The 17188-nt window shown below is 46.0% G+C and overlaps 1 protein-coding gene across 7 annotated transcripts in view; it reads left to right on the forward strand.

Annotated features, from left to right (window-relative positions):
• The first annotated feature begins 2241 nt into the window (after nt 1-2241).
• The window catches only part of Reln (reelin), a 420816-nt gene continuing 405869 nt past the window's right edge, over nt 2242-17188 (forward strand). For 5 of the 7 annotated variants that reach the window (XM_087655993.1, XM_087655991.1, XM_087655994.1 and 2 more), the window contains exon 1: nt 2242-2766. In XM_087655993.1, the coding sequence (XP_087512119.1) occupies nt 2535-2766 (232 nt within the window). In that variant the 5' untranslated portion in view covers nt 2242-2534. 7 annotated transcript variants of the gene reach the window in all.

A 17188-nucleotide genomic window follows, 5' to 3' on the forward strand; every position in this document is an offset into this window, starting at 1 on the left:
TGTGTGTATTTAGAAACTGGTGAGAAGCCAGACACCTAACTTTTGGCATTCTACTCACATCATCCCTGGTCCCGAGGTCCTCATCGCCAGGTGTTTTCAGTCTGTTGCTTCAGCCCCCAGCATCCTTCCTGTTTTTTGCTGCCTTTCCTGAGCCTTGAATGTCCATGCACAGCGCTGGTTCGGGGCCTTTGGACTCTGGTTTCCTGGCTGCAGTGTTCTTCCCACATGCCCACACGTCCACACTGAAAGTTCCAGCTCTCCCCGCCCCCCCCCCGCCGCCCCCGCACTTCGGGGAAGCTTTTCCGGACCACTAGGTGGAGAGCACACTCTTTGCCCTGTAAACTATATATCTGTTTTGCGTTTGCATAACATTTAGCCCGTCAGAATTAATGTTGTCTACTCTTCGAATTTACCTTCTCCCAGCACTAGATTCTGAGTTCCATGTGGTCCAGCGCATGTCGGCTACAGCTCACAGCACGGCATCCAGCACTCTGGTATAGAGGACGCGGTTGGCAAATGTAATTTAATGACTAGACTTCACATTCACCGTTTCTGTATATGACAGTGCTACCTAACTAGTCTGCAAGTCTGCACTGATTCAATACCTGCTGCCATATGTAGCCGTGGGGTTACTTAGGAATGTGGTTAATGTGACTGAAGAACTCAAATTTTAATGTAAACAGCTGCTCCAGCCAAGCCTTATCATGATGGCTGCTGAAGCTAAACTGAACCTAATCCAGGTTGGAGGAAGATGCAGGTGTCTCTCTGGCCTCCCAGAAATAGGTGGTCGTCCTGGTTTCCTCCTGAACTAGAGCTGTAGACAGTGGCAGGCCGAGAACCTTGAGTGTCAGCCTTCATCTTATTTGGGGCAAGCTATTCTGATTTCTCAACCATGAAATGGGGGAAGAGATTTGCTTCTTCTGGTGGTGGTGTTAGGGTTACACTAGGCTAAGGACCTACAGCCTGTAGCCTGCACGGCTCCAGTGTGATATTAGTCGTGTGTGTGTGTGTGTGTGTGTGTGTGTGTGTGTGTGTGTGTGTTCTACATAGATGTTGAACTTTGGGAGGATTTTAAGTAATGGAGACCAACGAGCAGTTCCTATCTGCTAAACCTATGCTTTGGTAAGAGGCAGAAAATAATCTTTTGCAGTGAAATGACCACAGAGGTCTCCTTTTCGATCTTGCCTTCTGATGCCCTTTTCCCAAACTCAGGCAAAGACTACCATTTCAGACATTCCTGTTTCCTGGTTTCTTTATAAGCAAGGCTTTCTTATTCTGGCTTGGTGCTAAGCCTGGGGAAACGCATTAAAACCTGGCAGCCCTGTTCTCACTTCTCTGGGTGCCTCCGGGCTCCTGCCAGCGGCGCTCAGTTAAAAATGTGCTTCTAGATGGTTTCACTTGTCCGCAGTCCTGCGTGCGGCAGCTCATTACCGCCCGCTTCATCCTTGTTGCCAGCCACTCCTCTGCATGCCTTCCCCTCCCCCACCCCAGGGACAGTGGTCATGCATGATATGAAAAAGAAATAAACTCGGACCTAAAATTTACTGCCCCCATCTCCGTCCTAGGATTTCGGGAGCAACACGTAAAGCCAGAGTCCGGCGAAGCGTGCCTGTCCAGTCCCCTCTCCACAATCCCCACAATCCCCACAGCCCCTACAGCCAAGCAGCCCGACTATCTAGCCCCCCACCACTCCAGGTGGCAATCCCACCGTCACCCAATCTCCCTTTCAGCCTGGCTGCCGCTGAGGACCCGGGCCGGGGCAGCGGTGGGGTCGCGAGGCCTGGCTGGAAAGGGTACGGGCACGCGGGGCACCGTCGCGGCTCGGGGCCACTGGCGGGCGGGTCCCCAGAACAAGCGCTGGGCGCGGGGACTGCGGGGCGGCGGGCCCCGAGGGGCGCGGGGAGCAGCCGGCGCAGACAAAGAACGGCGCGGTCCCCGCCGCCCTCGGCTTCCCCGCGCGTCCTCGCAGAACGGGCAGCTGTGAGCCCCGGGCTCCGGCTCCCCGGGGCAGCCCGTCGGTCCCCGGCCGTTCACCGTTCCCGCAGCGGGAACGGCCCGGCCGAGCGGGGCGTGGGCGGGAGACGCGCGTGTGCGCGGGACGCAGCCCGGGGTGCGGACACAGCCCGAGGGGGCGGGGACGGGCGCGGGGGCGGGGGCGCGGCTGGGACACGTGTGGCGGCGGCGGGGGAGGGGGCGGCGCCCGGGGCTTTAAGAAGGTGCGGAGGGGGCGGGCGCTTTCCCAAGCCCGGCCGAGGGGCGTCGCATGCACACGGGCAGCGGCGGCGCTCGGAGGCGGACGACGCGCTCTCGGCGCCCGCGGCCCCGGTGTCCCCACGCTCTCGCTCCCGCGGCCCAAAGTAACTTCGGGAGCCTCGGTCTCCCGCCAACTTCCCCCCGCGGGCTCGGTTGCCCGGAGCCGCTCGGATCGAGCCCGCCGCCGGCTCGCCTTCCCAGCACGCGGCTCCTCCGTGCCGGTGCCTCCGAAAGTGGATGAGAGAGCGCGCGGGGCGCGCGGCGGCACGGAGCGCGGCGGCATGGAGCGCGGCTGCTGGGCGCCGCGGACTCTCGTCCTGGCCGTGCTGCTGCTGCTGCTGGCGACGCTGAGGGCGCGCGCCGCCACGGGCTACTACCCGCGCTTCTCGCCCTTCTTTTTCCTGTGCACCCACCACGGGGAGCTGGAAGGGGATGGGGAGCAGGGCGAGGTGCTCATTTCCCTGCACATTGCGGGCAACCCCACCTACTACGTACCGGGACAGGAATACCATGGTAGGTACCACGGCATCCACAAGGCGCCGCGGTGGCCCGCGAGCGCATCTTCCCATCCTCTTCCTTTTTCCCAGGGGCCAGCCGGGCAGAGACCCGGACAACCTCCTACCTCAGCGGGGTTCGCTACCTGGGGAGAGAGAACAAAGTTAGTGGAGAATGGAGTCCTGAGATGGGATTTCAACTGTCCCTTAACACATCTCGGGATAAACTGGTGCTTATGTGACAGGCCACACAAGCTTTGGGCACTGCTGTCTTTCCCTCCTCACTCCCTGCAGCTGCCTGCCTAACTTGTGTATTCTCTTTTCCTAACCCCAGTACCTAGATACCAGACTTTTGTCCCGTTCTGGGACCCCCTTGGTGGGTCCCCAGGTGGCGCTGGGATTGTCATTGGACTTTGCAGGCCAGCTGCCCACAGACTTGGAGCGCTTTGGTCGGTGGCTGCCCATGCCGGCGGCCAGCTAAAAGTTCCCGCTGCTTTGCAGCCAGGAGTCCCCAGCGATCTACCGAGTGTCAGGCAATCCTCAAGAACCAGAGCGGCTGTTTCCAGCCCTTTATTCTTTTAAAGGGTCATAAAAATATCAGTGATTGATGATTTCTGTCATCCCCTTCATACTTTTAGCTTGATGCTTGCTTTTGTTAGCATCGTCTGGGTGATGATTCTTAATGACTTGTATCTGCACCGCTTTAAGTCCCTGGTAGGAGCTACAAGCTACTCGCGGGAAAGCCGATCCCTCTCCAAAGGGATCAGTATGCAGTCCTTCAACGAGGTTAAAACATTACTCAAAAAGGAAATGTAGCTACAAGAGGAGTAATTTAATGTAGTATGCAACCCTTCATTGAGGTTAAAACATTACTCAAAAATAAAAATTAGCTACAAGAAGAGCAATTTAATGTGGTACCTATTCTTTTGATCAAGTGGAATTATGTGGGGAGATAAAACATGTTTACTTTCAGTCTTCATACTGGGACTTCTTAAACAATGATAAAAATATTAAATTGGAAAATTTCCACAAAATATTGATACCCAATTAAATAAGCTATCATAGAGTGAACTCATGCCATCCCGTAGACACCGTCTGTAATAGGCTACAGGTGTTGACAGAGCAGAAGATGGCTGGCATTTCACATAGATTTGGAAGTGAAAATTTTACAAAACTACTTCAGTTTTCCATTTCAATAAAACCTTCCTATCCACCCCCAAATACTTTGAGTATGTTCATCCTAGATTTTTAAACCAGTGCCTTCACAACTTTGTTGTGGAATGGTGGCAGCCTTGCCCGTGGAATTTTAGAATTTAATTTTAGGAAGTTAATTTCTGTGACTAGTCTTTTAAAGAAAAGGGCTGGGGTTGGGGATTTAGCTCAGTGGTAAGGCGCTTGCCCAGCAAGCGCAAGGCCCTGAGTTCAGTCCCCAGCTCCGAGGGAAAAAAAAAGAAAAGGGCTTGCTTGTATGCGTTCCCTTCCCGAGAGTGATCAGGTGATTTTTCTGAGGCCATGAAAATCTTTGAAGTGGAAGGAACAGCTAGGCCTAACCCGCAAACTGAGACAGTTGTCACTTGGTGTGCCCCTTAGCAGATGTGCTAGCCTATTAGCTGTGAGAGTCATGGGCCAGTGAGTGAAGGCTGGTCTTAGAGGTGCTACTGTCAGGTTGTGATGGAGTCTTCGATGATGACAAAGCCGTATTGTCCCCCACCACACAGATCCTCTGTACAGCCCTGGTCGGCCAAGAAAGCACATGTGAGACTAAGAATGTAGCATCTGCAGCTTTTGCTGTAAACCTCAGCCTGAATGTAATCATGTCACTAAACCTGAAAAAAGGTGACTGTATTATTTGGATTGGACATGGCAGGGAACAGGTCCCTGGAATCTCTTTTATGCCACCAGAAAAGATGGGGCGGGGGATTTTATCACGAAACTTGAAAGGTCAAATTATTAGAGAGAATAATACCATTTTAAATTCCCATTAAATACTGTATCGAAGTTTTAGCTTTGGGAACCAGCTATACAATGACTCTAGGCCTCCAGTTTTTTTCCTATAGAGTAGGCTAGAGGCAAGAGAAATGCTTAAAACTGAAATTATACGTCCATGTGGCTTTCATTATTAAATCTTTGGAAATGAAAGCATCTGTAAGAATTGACTCACTATAGGAAGTCATAATAAGTACATTCGTGGTTGGCTCGTTTTGGTGAATGTTGAAAGTCAGAGGTCATTTGGCTAAAATGCCTACTCAGGTGAGGAAATCTGTAAAATTTTGCCTTGGGAATCTCTTTCTAGCCGTCTACATCTTCTAAATGCAGCACCTATGTCAGGAAACACGGGTTTGTCTTAGATTTCCATGGAGCTCAGGGCTTTGGCTGAATGGCATTGGGTGGAGGGCTGGTAGTTTTGAGGTTTTTTTTTTTTTTCCTTTTTCTTTCCCCCTAAAGACTGTGCTGAGAAAGACCTGGTGTGTAGAATGGTACCCACCATAGACTGTGAATGGAGATGTCACCTAGTCTCTGAGGCTTGGGCTGTGTGGCAGTGTATAATACAAACACTTCAAAGTTATGCATTCCTGTATGAATTATATTTATTTAAAGATCTCTGTTGAAAATCTTTGACGAAACGAAGGCAGTAATACAGGGCTAGAGAGTCTAAGCCTGTGACAGAAATGTCAGGATTTCTAACAGATTTCTTCATGAGCTTCTGCTTCACGACAAAGGGTGACAGTCTCCTTCCCGTGTGTTTTATAGTCTGTTATACAAGGCTCTTTAGTCGATTAAAAAGATCCCACATACTTAGTGTTGAATCAGAAAGCTCTCAGAATTAGAATGCTTTAGTTTTCTAGAATTTCCCTTTTGGGGGAGTGCAAGTCCAAAGATCAACTTCCCAATGGGATTTCCAGACTTCGAATCTGAGACTTATTTTTTGTTTTTGGTAGAAATCCCCAAACAATTGGAACAGGAAATGGGAGTCTAGGCAGTACAGCCACAAAGTCACAGAGCTGTTTCTCTTCCCTGCCACGCCCAGGGACACTCTGTTTCTTCTAGGGACCAGCTCAGTTCTGTGAGACCCGTGAGGACTGAGTTGAAGTCTGCACCCTGCTCATGTGGCCATACCTCTTCCTCACAAACAACCAGAGGTATATAATTACCTTGTGTTCATAGCTGCCCCCACTTGCTGTTGTCCAGTTGATTTACAGAGAATTGTGGACGTTAAATTCTTCCAGTTTTACCTAAAACTTCAGAAAGATGTTTATTCCTCTTTGCTTGGGATAGCTAATATCTCTGAGAAAGCATATCAGTGCTTTAGAAGAGAAAGCCTTTTAGACATCTTGGAATTCATGTCAGATAAGAACCTGCCCACCAGGTAAGGGACTTTACGTGGTCGCCGTGGTGAAGCTAGGCGTTGTCCAAGAACATTGTAGAGCAACGGCACAGGCATGTGAGTCTGCCCAATACTTCAGCTTTCAGAAGGCGATTTACGAGGTTAGAATCCCTGCCACTTTGGTAGCATAAAGCAGAGCAGGTGAGAAGTAGGCTCAGAAGTGCCCGACTGAAGGGAAGCCAGCAGTCAGAACTTGGCTATGTAAAATCAAATTGGCAGCGGTGGGAAAGGAGCTTTTTACTGCATTCTGTTGACCCAGCGTCACTGTTGGTGGCTTATTTTATTTTTTTACCTCATCATTTTTTTCACAAGTGGTACTGTGGGGAAGGCAGGAGACTCAATTTCCTAAGGCCCAAATGGAACATTGCCCTTTAAAGGTGCAATCAGGATGACACACTAAGGCTGCTTTGCCGAAATAACTACACTTAACTACTTTTGTAGGTAAATGTGATCAACTGGTGGCTATTCAATTTCTTTTCAAAGAAAGCACAAGGTGGTGGCATTTCAAGTAAAGAAATAACAGTGTTTCTTAGACATATTTTGAAAATACACCCCAGACTTAGTTCCCTTTAAAGGAATGATGTTACTGTTTGGATGAAAGTAACTTCTGATTGCTAATGTAACTATTGTGTGGCCGGTTTTTCCTTGTACGTTTCAGAGCCTGGAGTCAGCACATTTCAACTGTTAAACTCATTCATCACGTGCGATTTCTAAGTGAAATGCACCTGTGTCCTGTGCACACATGTCTACAGAAATTGGATGTTTTTAAAGCATTCTGCCTTACTCGTTACACATTTTATCTTACTCTATGTGGTTTTATCCCACTCATATTGTACTGATGTGGTTCATATTTTTTTGAAATAATATAAGTCTTGCTCTGTGTAATTTATATTCTGTGTATTTTTATTCCAATTTCAAGCTGAAAAAAAAGAAAGGAAAATAGAAAAGCCCAGGTGTTTGGAACGCTAGTCTAAAGCTTCTCACTTGGGCAGAGCTCTCATTCATTCTTAGCACCACTGACTAGACCTTACTAGAATAATTCCCCTCATTTTTGTGAATGTTTATCTTGAACAATGGTTTTATTTAGATGTTAAGAATAAAACATAGCTGCACCTCTACAATCATGAACTGCCTTTCTCTAATAAAAATTTTTAATTTTAAGAGGATCTTGAATATTTGAACAGGTTTCTCAAATAAGTACAAGTGGATTCCAAACTTTTCACTGATGGACACAGTTAAAAGAAAACATTTAAAAGTGAATTTTTATTTCTTTTCCTCTGCTTGAGAGTTGGCCAGCTTCACAGGATCGTCTGTAAGCCTCGCCAGTTACCTTGGAAAGATTACACATTAGGTCACAGCTTTATTCTGATAATCTATAATGCTACTTCAGATAATTGTTAATCATAATTAGTTGGGCTCATTACATCTTTAATCTTCCCTAGTAGTTGCTGAGGTCCAGCCTTCCACTGCAGAGAAGCTTCATATCTGGAAATCATGCATTGAGTGACCAGAATTTTGTGAAGATTTGGAATGTTAAAGATTTATAAAGACCGTATATTTTGTAGAAACAGAGTAATTGGGCTTCTGTCCACTCAATCCAGGAAAGAAAGAGGGGGAATTTAGGCTGAATATGGTAAGTTCCTGTGAGCAGAGAAAAGGGCTCATGCTCAAGTCATAATACTGACATAAAGCATGTAGAAATGGAAATATATTTATCAAAGTTCTAATTTAATGGAGACATTAATCTGTGTCACCCGGTCTTAGACTCATTAATAAAGTAATCAAGCTTAAATAGAATTCCAACCCCAAATATGATTTCAATTTCATCCATTTTAAGCAAACATAAAAAATATTTATGGAGAATATTGATATTTTACAAGTTGAGATTGATTTTTTTTTTTTTTGGTTCTTTTTTTCGGAGCTGGGGACTGAACCCAGGGCCTTGCGCTTCCTAGGCAAGCACTCTACCACCAAGCTAAATCCCCAACCCCGAGATTGATTTTTAAATACCAAGCCCTGCTCAGAAGTGAGGGGTCCAAACTGCTCTTGCAGAGAACCTGGGTTCCGTTCCCAGCACCCACCTCCAAGGCTCACAACCTCCAGGAGCCCAGGCTCCTGACGGAGCTGATAAGCGGGTCTGGAAGCGCCTGCAGTCACATGCATTCTCTTCTCCCCTCCATGACGCATAATTTAAAATAAAATAAAATATTAAAAGATGAAGATGGTGCAATGTTAAAAGCTCTGCTTGTAGGACATTCCCCTCGAAGACCTCTGGCTCTGGGAAGTAGCTCGGAGAGTAGCCGTACACACCCTGGCCGGGTCCTTGAGGGAAGAGCTTCTTGAAGGCATTTTCTGCACACAGCTTGATTAATTTTTTTAAATGTGAGTTCCTTGAAGACTGTATGTATAGTTTTTACTTTAAGATCTATATCTGGTAGGCTTCAACTGCAGAGACTAGTTTGAGGGTGCAGGGTTCTACCCAGGAGAACATTTTAAGACTCCTGTATACCTTTGATGCTAAGTCAGCTTTCTTTAGACAGACGAAGCTTTTTTATTATTAGGTTCTATTGATTAAAGGACCATCTTTTAATCTGCTACGCTGGCAGAGGTTTAGTCTAGCACAGGTTATCAATGGGACCACTGTCCACAGCCGAGAAGTCATGCGGGTTATTGAGCGGTGTGACTGGTACTCACCAGCTCTGCTCCCGGCTTCTCTGACCAGTCCCCACCCACCTTTCTCATCACAACCTCCTGCTTCCCCTTCTTTCTTCTTCCCCCCTCACAACTTGTTCTTTTTTAGTCTCTTTTGTCTTTCTCCCCTTCAAATTCTCCCCTATGTCCCCCATTTGTGTGCTCTAAGGATAATGTATAATGTGAAAGACAGGACATTTACACTGCAAGTTACAGTCCTTGACTATCAGCAGTATCTGGGGTGGGTACATGGCGCCTTAGATTATCAAGTGTTACAATTTCACGACGTTCACTCGCACACTACGGCCTGATTTCTTGAACTGTTGGTTGTTTATTCCCAGTAAAAAGGAGCTCCCTTTTACACTATGAAATCTCTCAGAGCTTGCAAGCCTATAGTCATGTAATTCTAAGTGAACTGCCCTCCTCGCCCTGGTCGGCCTGCAGAATCAGAAACCAAGGCAGAGAGGCCCTCCAGTGCCAAGTTGCACCCCAGCCCCAGTTCCATTTCTAATGTAGCAGTGAATCTAGCCTTGTTTCAGGATTGCAGTTAAGTGTAAATACACGGTAGGCATTACCGATAGCGGTTTTAGCATCCGCCCGCCATGCTTATCCCATAGGTGAGGGACAGCAGCAAATAGTGGTTCATCCACGCCGTCCATTTTGTTTTGCTAATGTTGGCAGCTCTTAAGGAAAATTCTGAGTTGGGCATATTAAGGGCAGTCACACAATTCAAAGGAAATACTACTCATCACGAAGAACATGATCCCAGATCAACACACGACTTCCCTACAGCTCTGAAGAAGCGGATAGTATAGCTTTGATCCAACATAAATTTTGTAGGTTTAGCCAATTCCATCTAAAACTTTACTATTCTTTAATTAATTAATGCTCGTAGTTAGGATAACACTCAAAAAAAAATGGGTGTCTGTCTTGGCGGTGGTCTAAGAGGGATGAGAGAAGAAAGACACCAGCTTAATGTATTTACCAGGTTCTATTTATAACCTTATGTAAAGTAATTTTAAAATGTAGATCCGTCTTCTGCCGGATTAGAGTGGAAAGATCCTGACTTTGAACTAGAGTTGCTGGAGCAAAGACTGAGGGGAGAAACTGAAGTTCACAGTAGTCTAGTGGTAAATCGGAAGGGTAATACATTTGCATTTACATATAGCACATTTACAGGAAAACACACACCAGCCAGGAAGGCACTGGCTTCTCCACTGTCTTCCTACATCACCGCAAAAAGCTGTTATGAATGACAGGCAACCATTGGAGGGAAGTATCGGGCTAGATGGTCTCACTGGTAGATTCCATAATTCGTCATTTTCTTAACCCGACTCCTGCCAGCAGGTCGGGGTTGAATCTTCCTCACTAGGCCCTACGGGAGGTAGAGAGCCCTGGCTTTAGACTCTGTAATGCCATGTTTGGTGGTGCCCACTTGTATGCCCCTTTGTTTTGTTCTGGTGAACTCTGTGTCCCATTAAACATGTCTTTCTGTGGCTTAGTCTAGTTCACTGATAGGAAATGGCTGGGATCGCTAGGAAGTTTTGGATAACATTAGTGAAGGGGATCTTGAAAATGACGCAGCAGGTGATTAACTCTTTCTTCTGGTGGGATGTGGGTACAGCAGTCTTGTCCCAATGCTTACATTTTCTTGTTTACCCCAGCCCTGAAATGTTTAGATTCCCACTGTTACAAGAAATTACACTTCTCTCATCTGTCCGTCATGCTTCTTGTATTGAACTTGGACCAGCCCGATCCTCTTGTATAGTTAGTTACTTTGTGGAACAGTATGCTTTGTGAATATCCCCGAAAACATTTCCGCAGGTCTCAGAGAAGGTGCATGTTATGTTAATGTCACATATACTTTGGGAACGTAGCCTTCGCCTGACCCCCAGTTTCTGGAATTCCTTACGCACCATCACTTATGTCATTAGTTTCCTTTACTGAACTCTATTTCCTGGCTTTCCTATCTCTCTAAAGTGCAGCGTCACCATATGTAAATCCTGTTGACACTTAGAACACAGTAGACATCTGACACGGTTGTAAATGTGAGTTCTGCCTCCACTTTAACCTTGTTTGTTACGGCTGGCTCAGCCTCCAGGACCAAATCCAAGCCTGCCATTTCTCTAGCGTGTTCCATACTGACAGAGGAAACAGATGTCGCTGCCCTACCTTCTGGAACACGCCGTCTCCCGTTGGGTTCAGGCACCTTTGCTGTGAGTGCGGAGAAGTCCTGTGATCAGATCCAGTTCTTTTAACGTTTCCTTTTCCCTTGTAAACACTTCCTGCATTTTCATCCTGCAAAACATGATCTGTGTTGTGTCCACTGGTTGTGGGAACTAGGAGGAAATTAGTTGGTCCTCCATTCCAATAAATAAAATGAGAAAGGATTGCAGAGCAGAAGAGACAGCTCAGCCGTTGAGAGCTCACACTGTGCTTACAGGGAATGGAATTCAGTTTTTATCACTCAACTGCTCAAACCTTGAACATAACCCCAGCTCCCAGGACAGCACACTCTGGTCTCTGCCCTCACCCTACTTGTGACTCGTGTGCAATACCCACGCATAGACACAGACACAATTAAAAATAAAATAAATACTAAAAAAAAAAGAGAGAGAGAAAAGAAAAATGGCTTCTCATCCCCACTCCAGGCACTGACACTATCTAGAGAAAAACAAAGAACTCAAAAAAATTCTAAATAATTAATAATAACAACACCAGAACTTAAAGCAACAGTTAATATGTGCAGATACACACGCCTTTGGTGTATTAATGCACGTGATTTTACCATGACATCTTGAAGTGAAGGGGGATGTGCTTCCCTTTTTATGGATGCAGAGCTGAGTCACAGGGAATAAATGTTTTGTGTATGACTGTTAAATGCCATTACTGATAGTTCTTAGTCTATCCTGCCCTAGAACCCAAACCTTTATACACTTAGTTTTAGAAATGATGTTTATCTTATGAAAGAAGAAAGAACAGGATGAATTAAAGTCATTTTAGAAAAGAGAAAACTAAGAATTGGAAGCCAGTTTTGTTATTCTAAGGTGAAGTCAGTAAGTACAGATTGCAAAGTCAAACCAGAAAGCTAACCTTTGTTAAACAAGGATGGACTCTACCCCCAAGTCCTTGTTTGACCAAAACTGTCTTTCAGATAAAGCACGAGGAAAGGTGCCGTCTGGTTTGTGTGGCCCCAGAGAGTTAATGTGCCTCCAAAATGTGCTGATAAAAAGTATTAAAAAATCCAAGTTTTGTTTAAATTTATTTTTTAACACTTTTGAAAATTCAAGGTTTTAGTAAGACGTTCGCTTCACCAATAGGGTCTGAATATCTGAAGAACATTGAAAGTTTAGGTGGGGACAGGATATTTTGGTTGGACGTGGAGGAATTTTAATCCAGCAACATGGTTGCTTTGGCAAGGGATCACATCCAAAGACCTCCTAGGTCTGTGTGATCTGTCTGGAATGCAGTCACACTCTTAGTACAAACCCTTAATCCCTGACCACGGAGGGCAGTTCAGTGAGTGAGTTCAGTTGAATTCAGGCAGTGCAGTGGAGTTCAGTTCAGTTTGATGCAATTCAGTGTAGTTCAGTGAGTAGAGTGGAGTTGAGTGCGTCTGTGAGTTCATGCAGAAGCAGTTGAAGCCAGAGAATAAGAAGGAGCCAGGAGATTAGAACACATGTCTAGGGTTAGTTTGAGGCCAAGCAGAGCAATTCAGTGAGATGCTAAGAGAAGCCAGATTGAATCAGCCAGCCTGGAGGGGAGTTTAGGTCAGAACAGCTGAGTTGAACCAGCCAACCAGAGTTCAGAAAGAGCTAGAAAGGGTGAGCTTACTCTGCAGTAAGTCTCTGAGATGACATATCTGGCAACAAAAGTTACATTTAGACTAGAAACCTATCTGTGATACGTTCCTTTCTTTAGGAAGTTCTGTATGCATGTTACCCTGTGAGGCAGAGTGGCGTGATACACACTGGGGTCCTTGTTGGTAACACGGTCAACACTGGTTCTACAATGTCAGCCTTTCATCCCAAGTTCAGCTCCAAGAGCCATAGAAGAACCAGTGGAATAACATTTGCTCTGTACCTCACGACACAAATATTTTCTATACACAAATCTTTTTATCCTTGCCTCCAAAAATTTCACCTTCTGATGTGAAGTCAGAGCCCAGCTCCAGACCTCCAGTGGGGCAGGGTGAAGTGAAGCAGACAGGACCATATAGCTCTGCGTCTGGGGAATGGACAGAAGCTGCCCCTGCCTCAGACTCCCTTAGTACATGCATGTCCCGCTCATCACTGTCAACCCGGTAATCCAGAGATTGGCATCAGACTCAGACTGAGATCCAGTTGTCAGTGAAGTCAAAATGTAGAGGGCAGACTTTGTCTTGGGGTTCCTCTTGTGGAATATGCAGGGTGTCAGAGGGCCTAGAGTTGTTCATTCCTGTGTTCCATAGGAGGGAAAAATTGACCTCATTAAACTTCAGTAACGCGAAAGCCAGTAGTCACCTTTGTTAGAATGTCATAGGAATGTAGTCTACAGGCGTCTTTTCTCAAGCCTGACAAACGAGGCCGTGCGTCCTGCTGGCATTTTGTGACGATGACCTGTGCTAATCTGTAGTGAGCGGGTTAGTCTGTGAGCCTCCTAGTAGGCAGGGAAGAAAGCCACAGTGTGGCTTATCATGATTTCTGACCTAATACAAGGGTTAATATCTTTAGAATTTTTCCTTTAAATAAGAATGACTTGTTCTAGATTGTTGACACACCCTCCGATAGACACTATTTCTTGTGGACTATTTTAATCACGTAGGAAACTACAGCACACGAACATTTAAGATTGGTATCACTAATGAGCACCCAGAAGGTAGCCATCTGTATTTGTCGAAACAAAATACAAGTACGGTTGACAGAAAACTCTCTACTTGTTAAAGTATTTATTGACCCAGAGTTGATCCCCTAGCTTAGTCGGTTTCTGCCCCCAGATAACCGGTCATTCTCAAGCATTTCAAGAACATGACAGATGGCGTGGAATCCTCGTCCACGTGTAAGAACAGCGACTCTTGAACAAGGTGCAGGATCGGTTGTCAGCTAATGGAAAACTGTTCACCCTTTTGAAAGAATATCTAACTGTGTATAAGAGGAGTGGATGTGGACATTGTGCTAATTGGAATAAGTTGGGAGACAAATGTGGAATTCAACATGTTAAACTCAGAAGTAGAATGAGATGGGTATTACCTGAGGCTGGGGAGGGGCTCAGCCGACAGTCAGAGGAATAAATTCAAAGGAGTTGGCTGTGTTGACAGACATGATGACACACACCCATAATCTGGTGGTGGGGAGTGGGGCGCAAATCTGAGGGAGGAGATGTGAATATTCGAAGTCAGCATGGGCTACACAGTAAGACCTTAACTCAAAAGAAATTAACAAGGCCTATTGTATACATAATTACTATAATTAGGGATATATTATATATATATATATATATACTATGAAACTTAACACATGTCAAGGGCTGAGACTGTAGCCCAGTGGCATAGGCTCAGATCTTGGTTGTCAGAACAGACATCTACCACAAAACAGAACCTCAGAAAGGACCTCCATTACCTTGGCTAATTTAAGATAACAAATCTTTCTAGTAAGTGAAAAGAATGTGAAGAGTTACCCCCTCAGAACGCACAGGTCTTGGTATTAAGTATCTGAACTTTTCTTGTGAAACTAACCTCGCTTTAAACCTTGTGACCTTTATCAGCTGCCATAGGACTGTGTAGTTCAGAGAGGAAAGGATGCCTACCCTGTCGGAAGCAGAGATAAACTATGTCTAACTTGAACTAAAACTAACAAACTGAAGGTAGATCATGTCTGGAGGGAAAGCACAAACCCCACACTTGGAAGTCATGAGGCCGTCTCAGATGTCAGTGGAGGATGCTGCTGACAGGACCCGATGGCAGGAAACAGTACAGCTTCTCACCGCAGTTAGGGCGAGCCTTCTCCTCCCTTCCCTTTAGTGCGCCATTGGATTTTATTTTCACATTCCTAGAACCACAAGTCAGAGTGGGCTTCCTGGGGCAGGGCAGAGAGGCTCTTCTCTCGTACACGTGATCCAGCCTGAAGGTAACTGATTTGGCTTTGCAGTTTTGTGCCAATGTCTGAGTCTCTTGCGTGTTTAATCAGACTGATGGCAGGAGCCGACCTTCTTGCTTCTGCGGACGAATCTTCGCCAGACCACCAGGGATCTTGCTCTCGAGTTCCTTCATGGGTTTATGAGAGAACACACAGATCTGCCTTCAACTGCACTATTAGAAACCCATCTCAGCGCTCACTAGGAGATGTCACAAGGCTTCTTTCAGGACCAAGGCAGAGCTTGTCACCAGGGACCGTCCGTTTTCCTCTGGCACGTTCTCAGTGGACTTCCGAGGCTCTGACTTTGTCCCTGCCTGCCCGACTGCAGAATCCGGGGAGCCTGGCTTGTCTTTACTGCTTTCTCTCTTCATCCACCCTTTTCTCGCCGGCGATGTCATCTGTCCTAACGCTTTAAGTGCCATCTCCACACCGTTAACTCCCAAACAACTGTCCTCCACTCACTGCTTGTTACTGCTGACTTAATGTCTGCACTTGGCCGTCTGCCCAGAGCTCCCTGCACCTCTTCATCATGATGTCCCTTCACAAGCTCCTTCTGGAGTCTCCCCAGCTCTCCAAATGTCAACGCGCTCTCTAGAGATAGCCAGTCCTCTTAATCGCGGTCTAATACCCCATCTGATCCCCACTCTAAGCCTTTCCAGCTGTGTATTACAGCCTCTGGACCTGCCCTTGCCTTGCACAGCCAGCTTCTCCTCATCGTCCTTGCCTCTGCCTTGTGCTCAGTAGTTTGGGAATCTAGTTAGGACCAGGCTAGTGCTGTCCTCTGCTGCATACTGTCTACCTCAGACAGCTCCAGGCTCCTTACCCAGCATCCCATCCAGCTTGCCCTTCCCACCAACAGAGTGGCCGGAATTTGAATAATAAATTATAAGGTAATTTTACCTGCATCTTTCGTTCTTCCTGTCTCCTAGAAGAGATGCAAAGCCCCTGTGGTGGCCTATAGGATGTGGCGGCGCCTGGCTCTTGTTTCTTTTCTGATGTCCTGTTTTGTCCTTCTTGTCTGTCTTCCACACCAATCACGAGGGCTTCATCTCTCTCCTAAGGTGTGGTAGAACTCTAATACTCCAGGGGTTTTACGTTTGCAGTCCTCCTGGTTAGCATGCGCATCCTAGGATGGCCTCGTGCTTGCTCTCAGAAATTCCAGCCATTGTCAGCTCTAACCTTGGTGAGATCTCCCTGGCCGCACGACCTAATGACAAACGAAGGCCCCTTCTTTCCCAGCGCTTGGATTTCCTTTGACTGCATTATTTCTCTTTGTGTCATGCCAGACATGTCACTGAACAAAGATCGCGTGCGGGATTCCCTGAATAGCTATAACTGTCTGAACGTGATAATTCCAAACTAAGAAATTAAAAAGATCATTTATAAAGGTGGATGTAAGTGTACAGTCCCTAACTTTGGCTGTTGGGTGGAAGATAACAGTACTTAGCAAATCTGAGAATCAGTCTCTGTAGTCCAAGATTCTCATGACTTCTGTGAGACCGTGAAAGGCTATTTATAGTAGCTTTTGGGCTGTCCTCACTTTAACTATATGTTAGCATATCCCCAAAGTTCTCATAGCAATTAGTAACTATAATTATTAATAGAAACTATAATGGATTTTAAGTTCTTGTTCCCAGAAGCTTGTCTGTGCTGTACCATAAATAAATCCGAAGCAATCTTGATGAATGGGAAGATAGGTTTTATTTAAATTTTCATCTGAATGGGAATAAATAATGGGAGGACAGACTAAAATAGTTTCCACAGATATGCAGCAACCATATATAAAACATGCAAAAATAACAACTGAAAAGTTGGACCAAAAATTCATCTTCTAAGAGAAAGTCTTCTCGACTAGTGATAGTTGTCTAGAGAATAGCATTTGAGACAGGTGCTCTGTGCTTTCGTGTCAAGGAATGCTGTTCAATCCTTCCCTTATTTTAAAGCGTGTTTAATAGTTTTATTGTTTCTAGGCTGGATTTTAGCTGATTTCTTTGCCCATTTTCCTACCCTGCTGCTGAAATCTGTATTTCTAATATGTCTCTCTCCAACTTTAATCCCCCTAGTCTGTGTGTGTGTGTGTGTGTGAGAGAGAGAGAGAGAGAGAGAGAGAGAGGAGAGAGAGAGAGACAGAGGGACAGAGAGACAGAGAGACAGAGACAGAGACAGACAGACAGAGACAGAGACAGACAGACAGAGGGGGAGGGGAGAGGGAGAGAGAATGAGAGTCACTGAGTTTAGTTTCTTGCTCAAGG

The sequence above is a fragment of the Rattus norvegicus genome, chromosome 4 (assembly GCF_021556685.1).
Source record: "Rattus norvegicus strain SHRSP/BbbUtx chromosome 4, alternate assembly SHRSP_T2T, whole genome shotgun sequence".
Classification (NCBI taxonomy): Eukaryota; Metazoa; Chordata; class Mammalia; order Rodentia; family Muridae; genus Rattus; species Rattus norvegicus.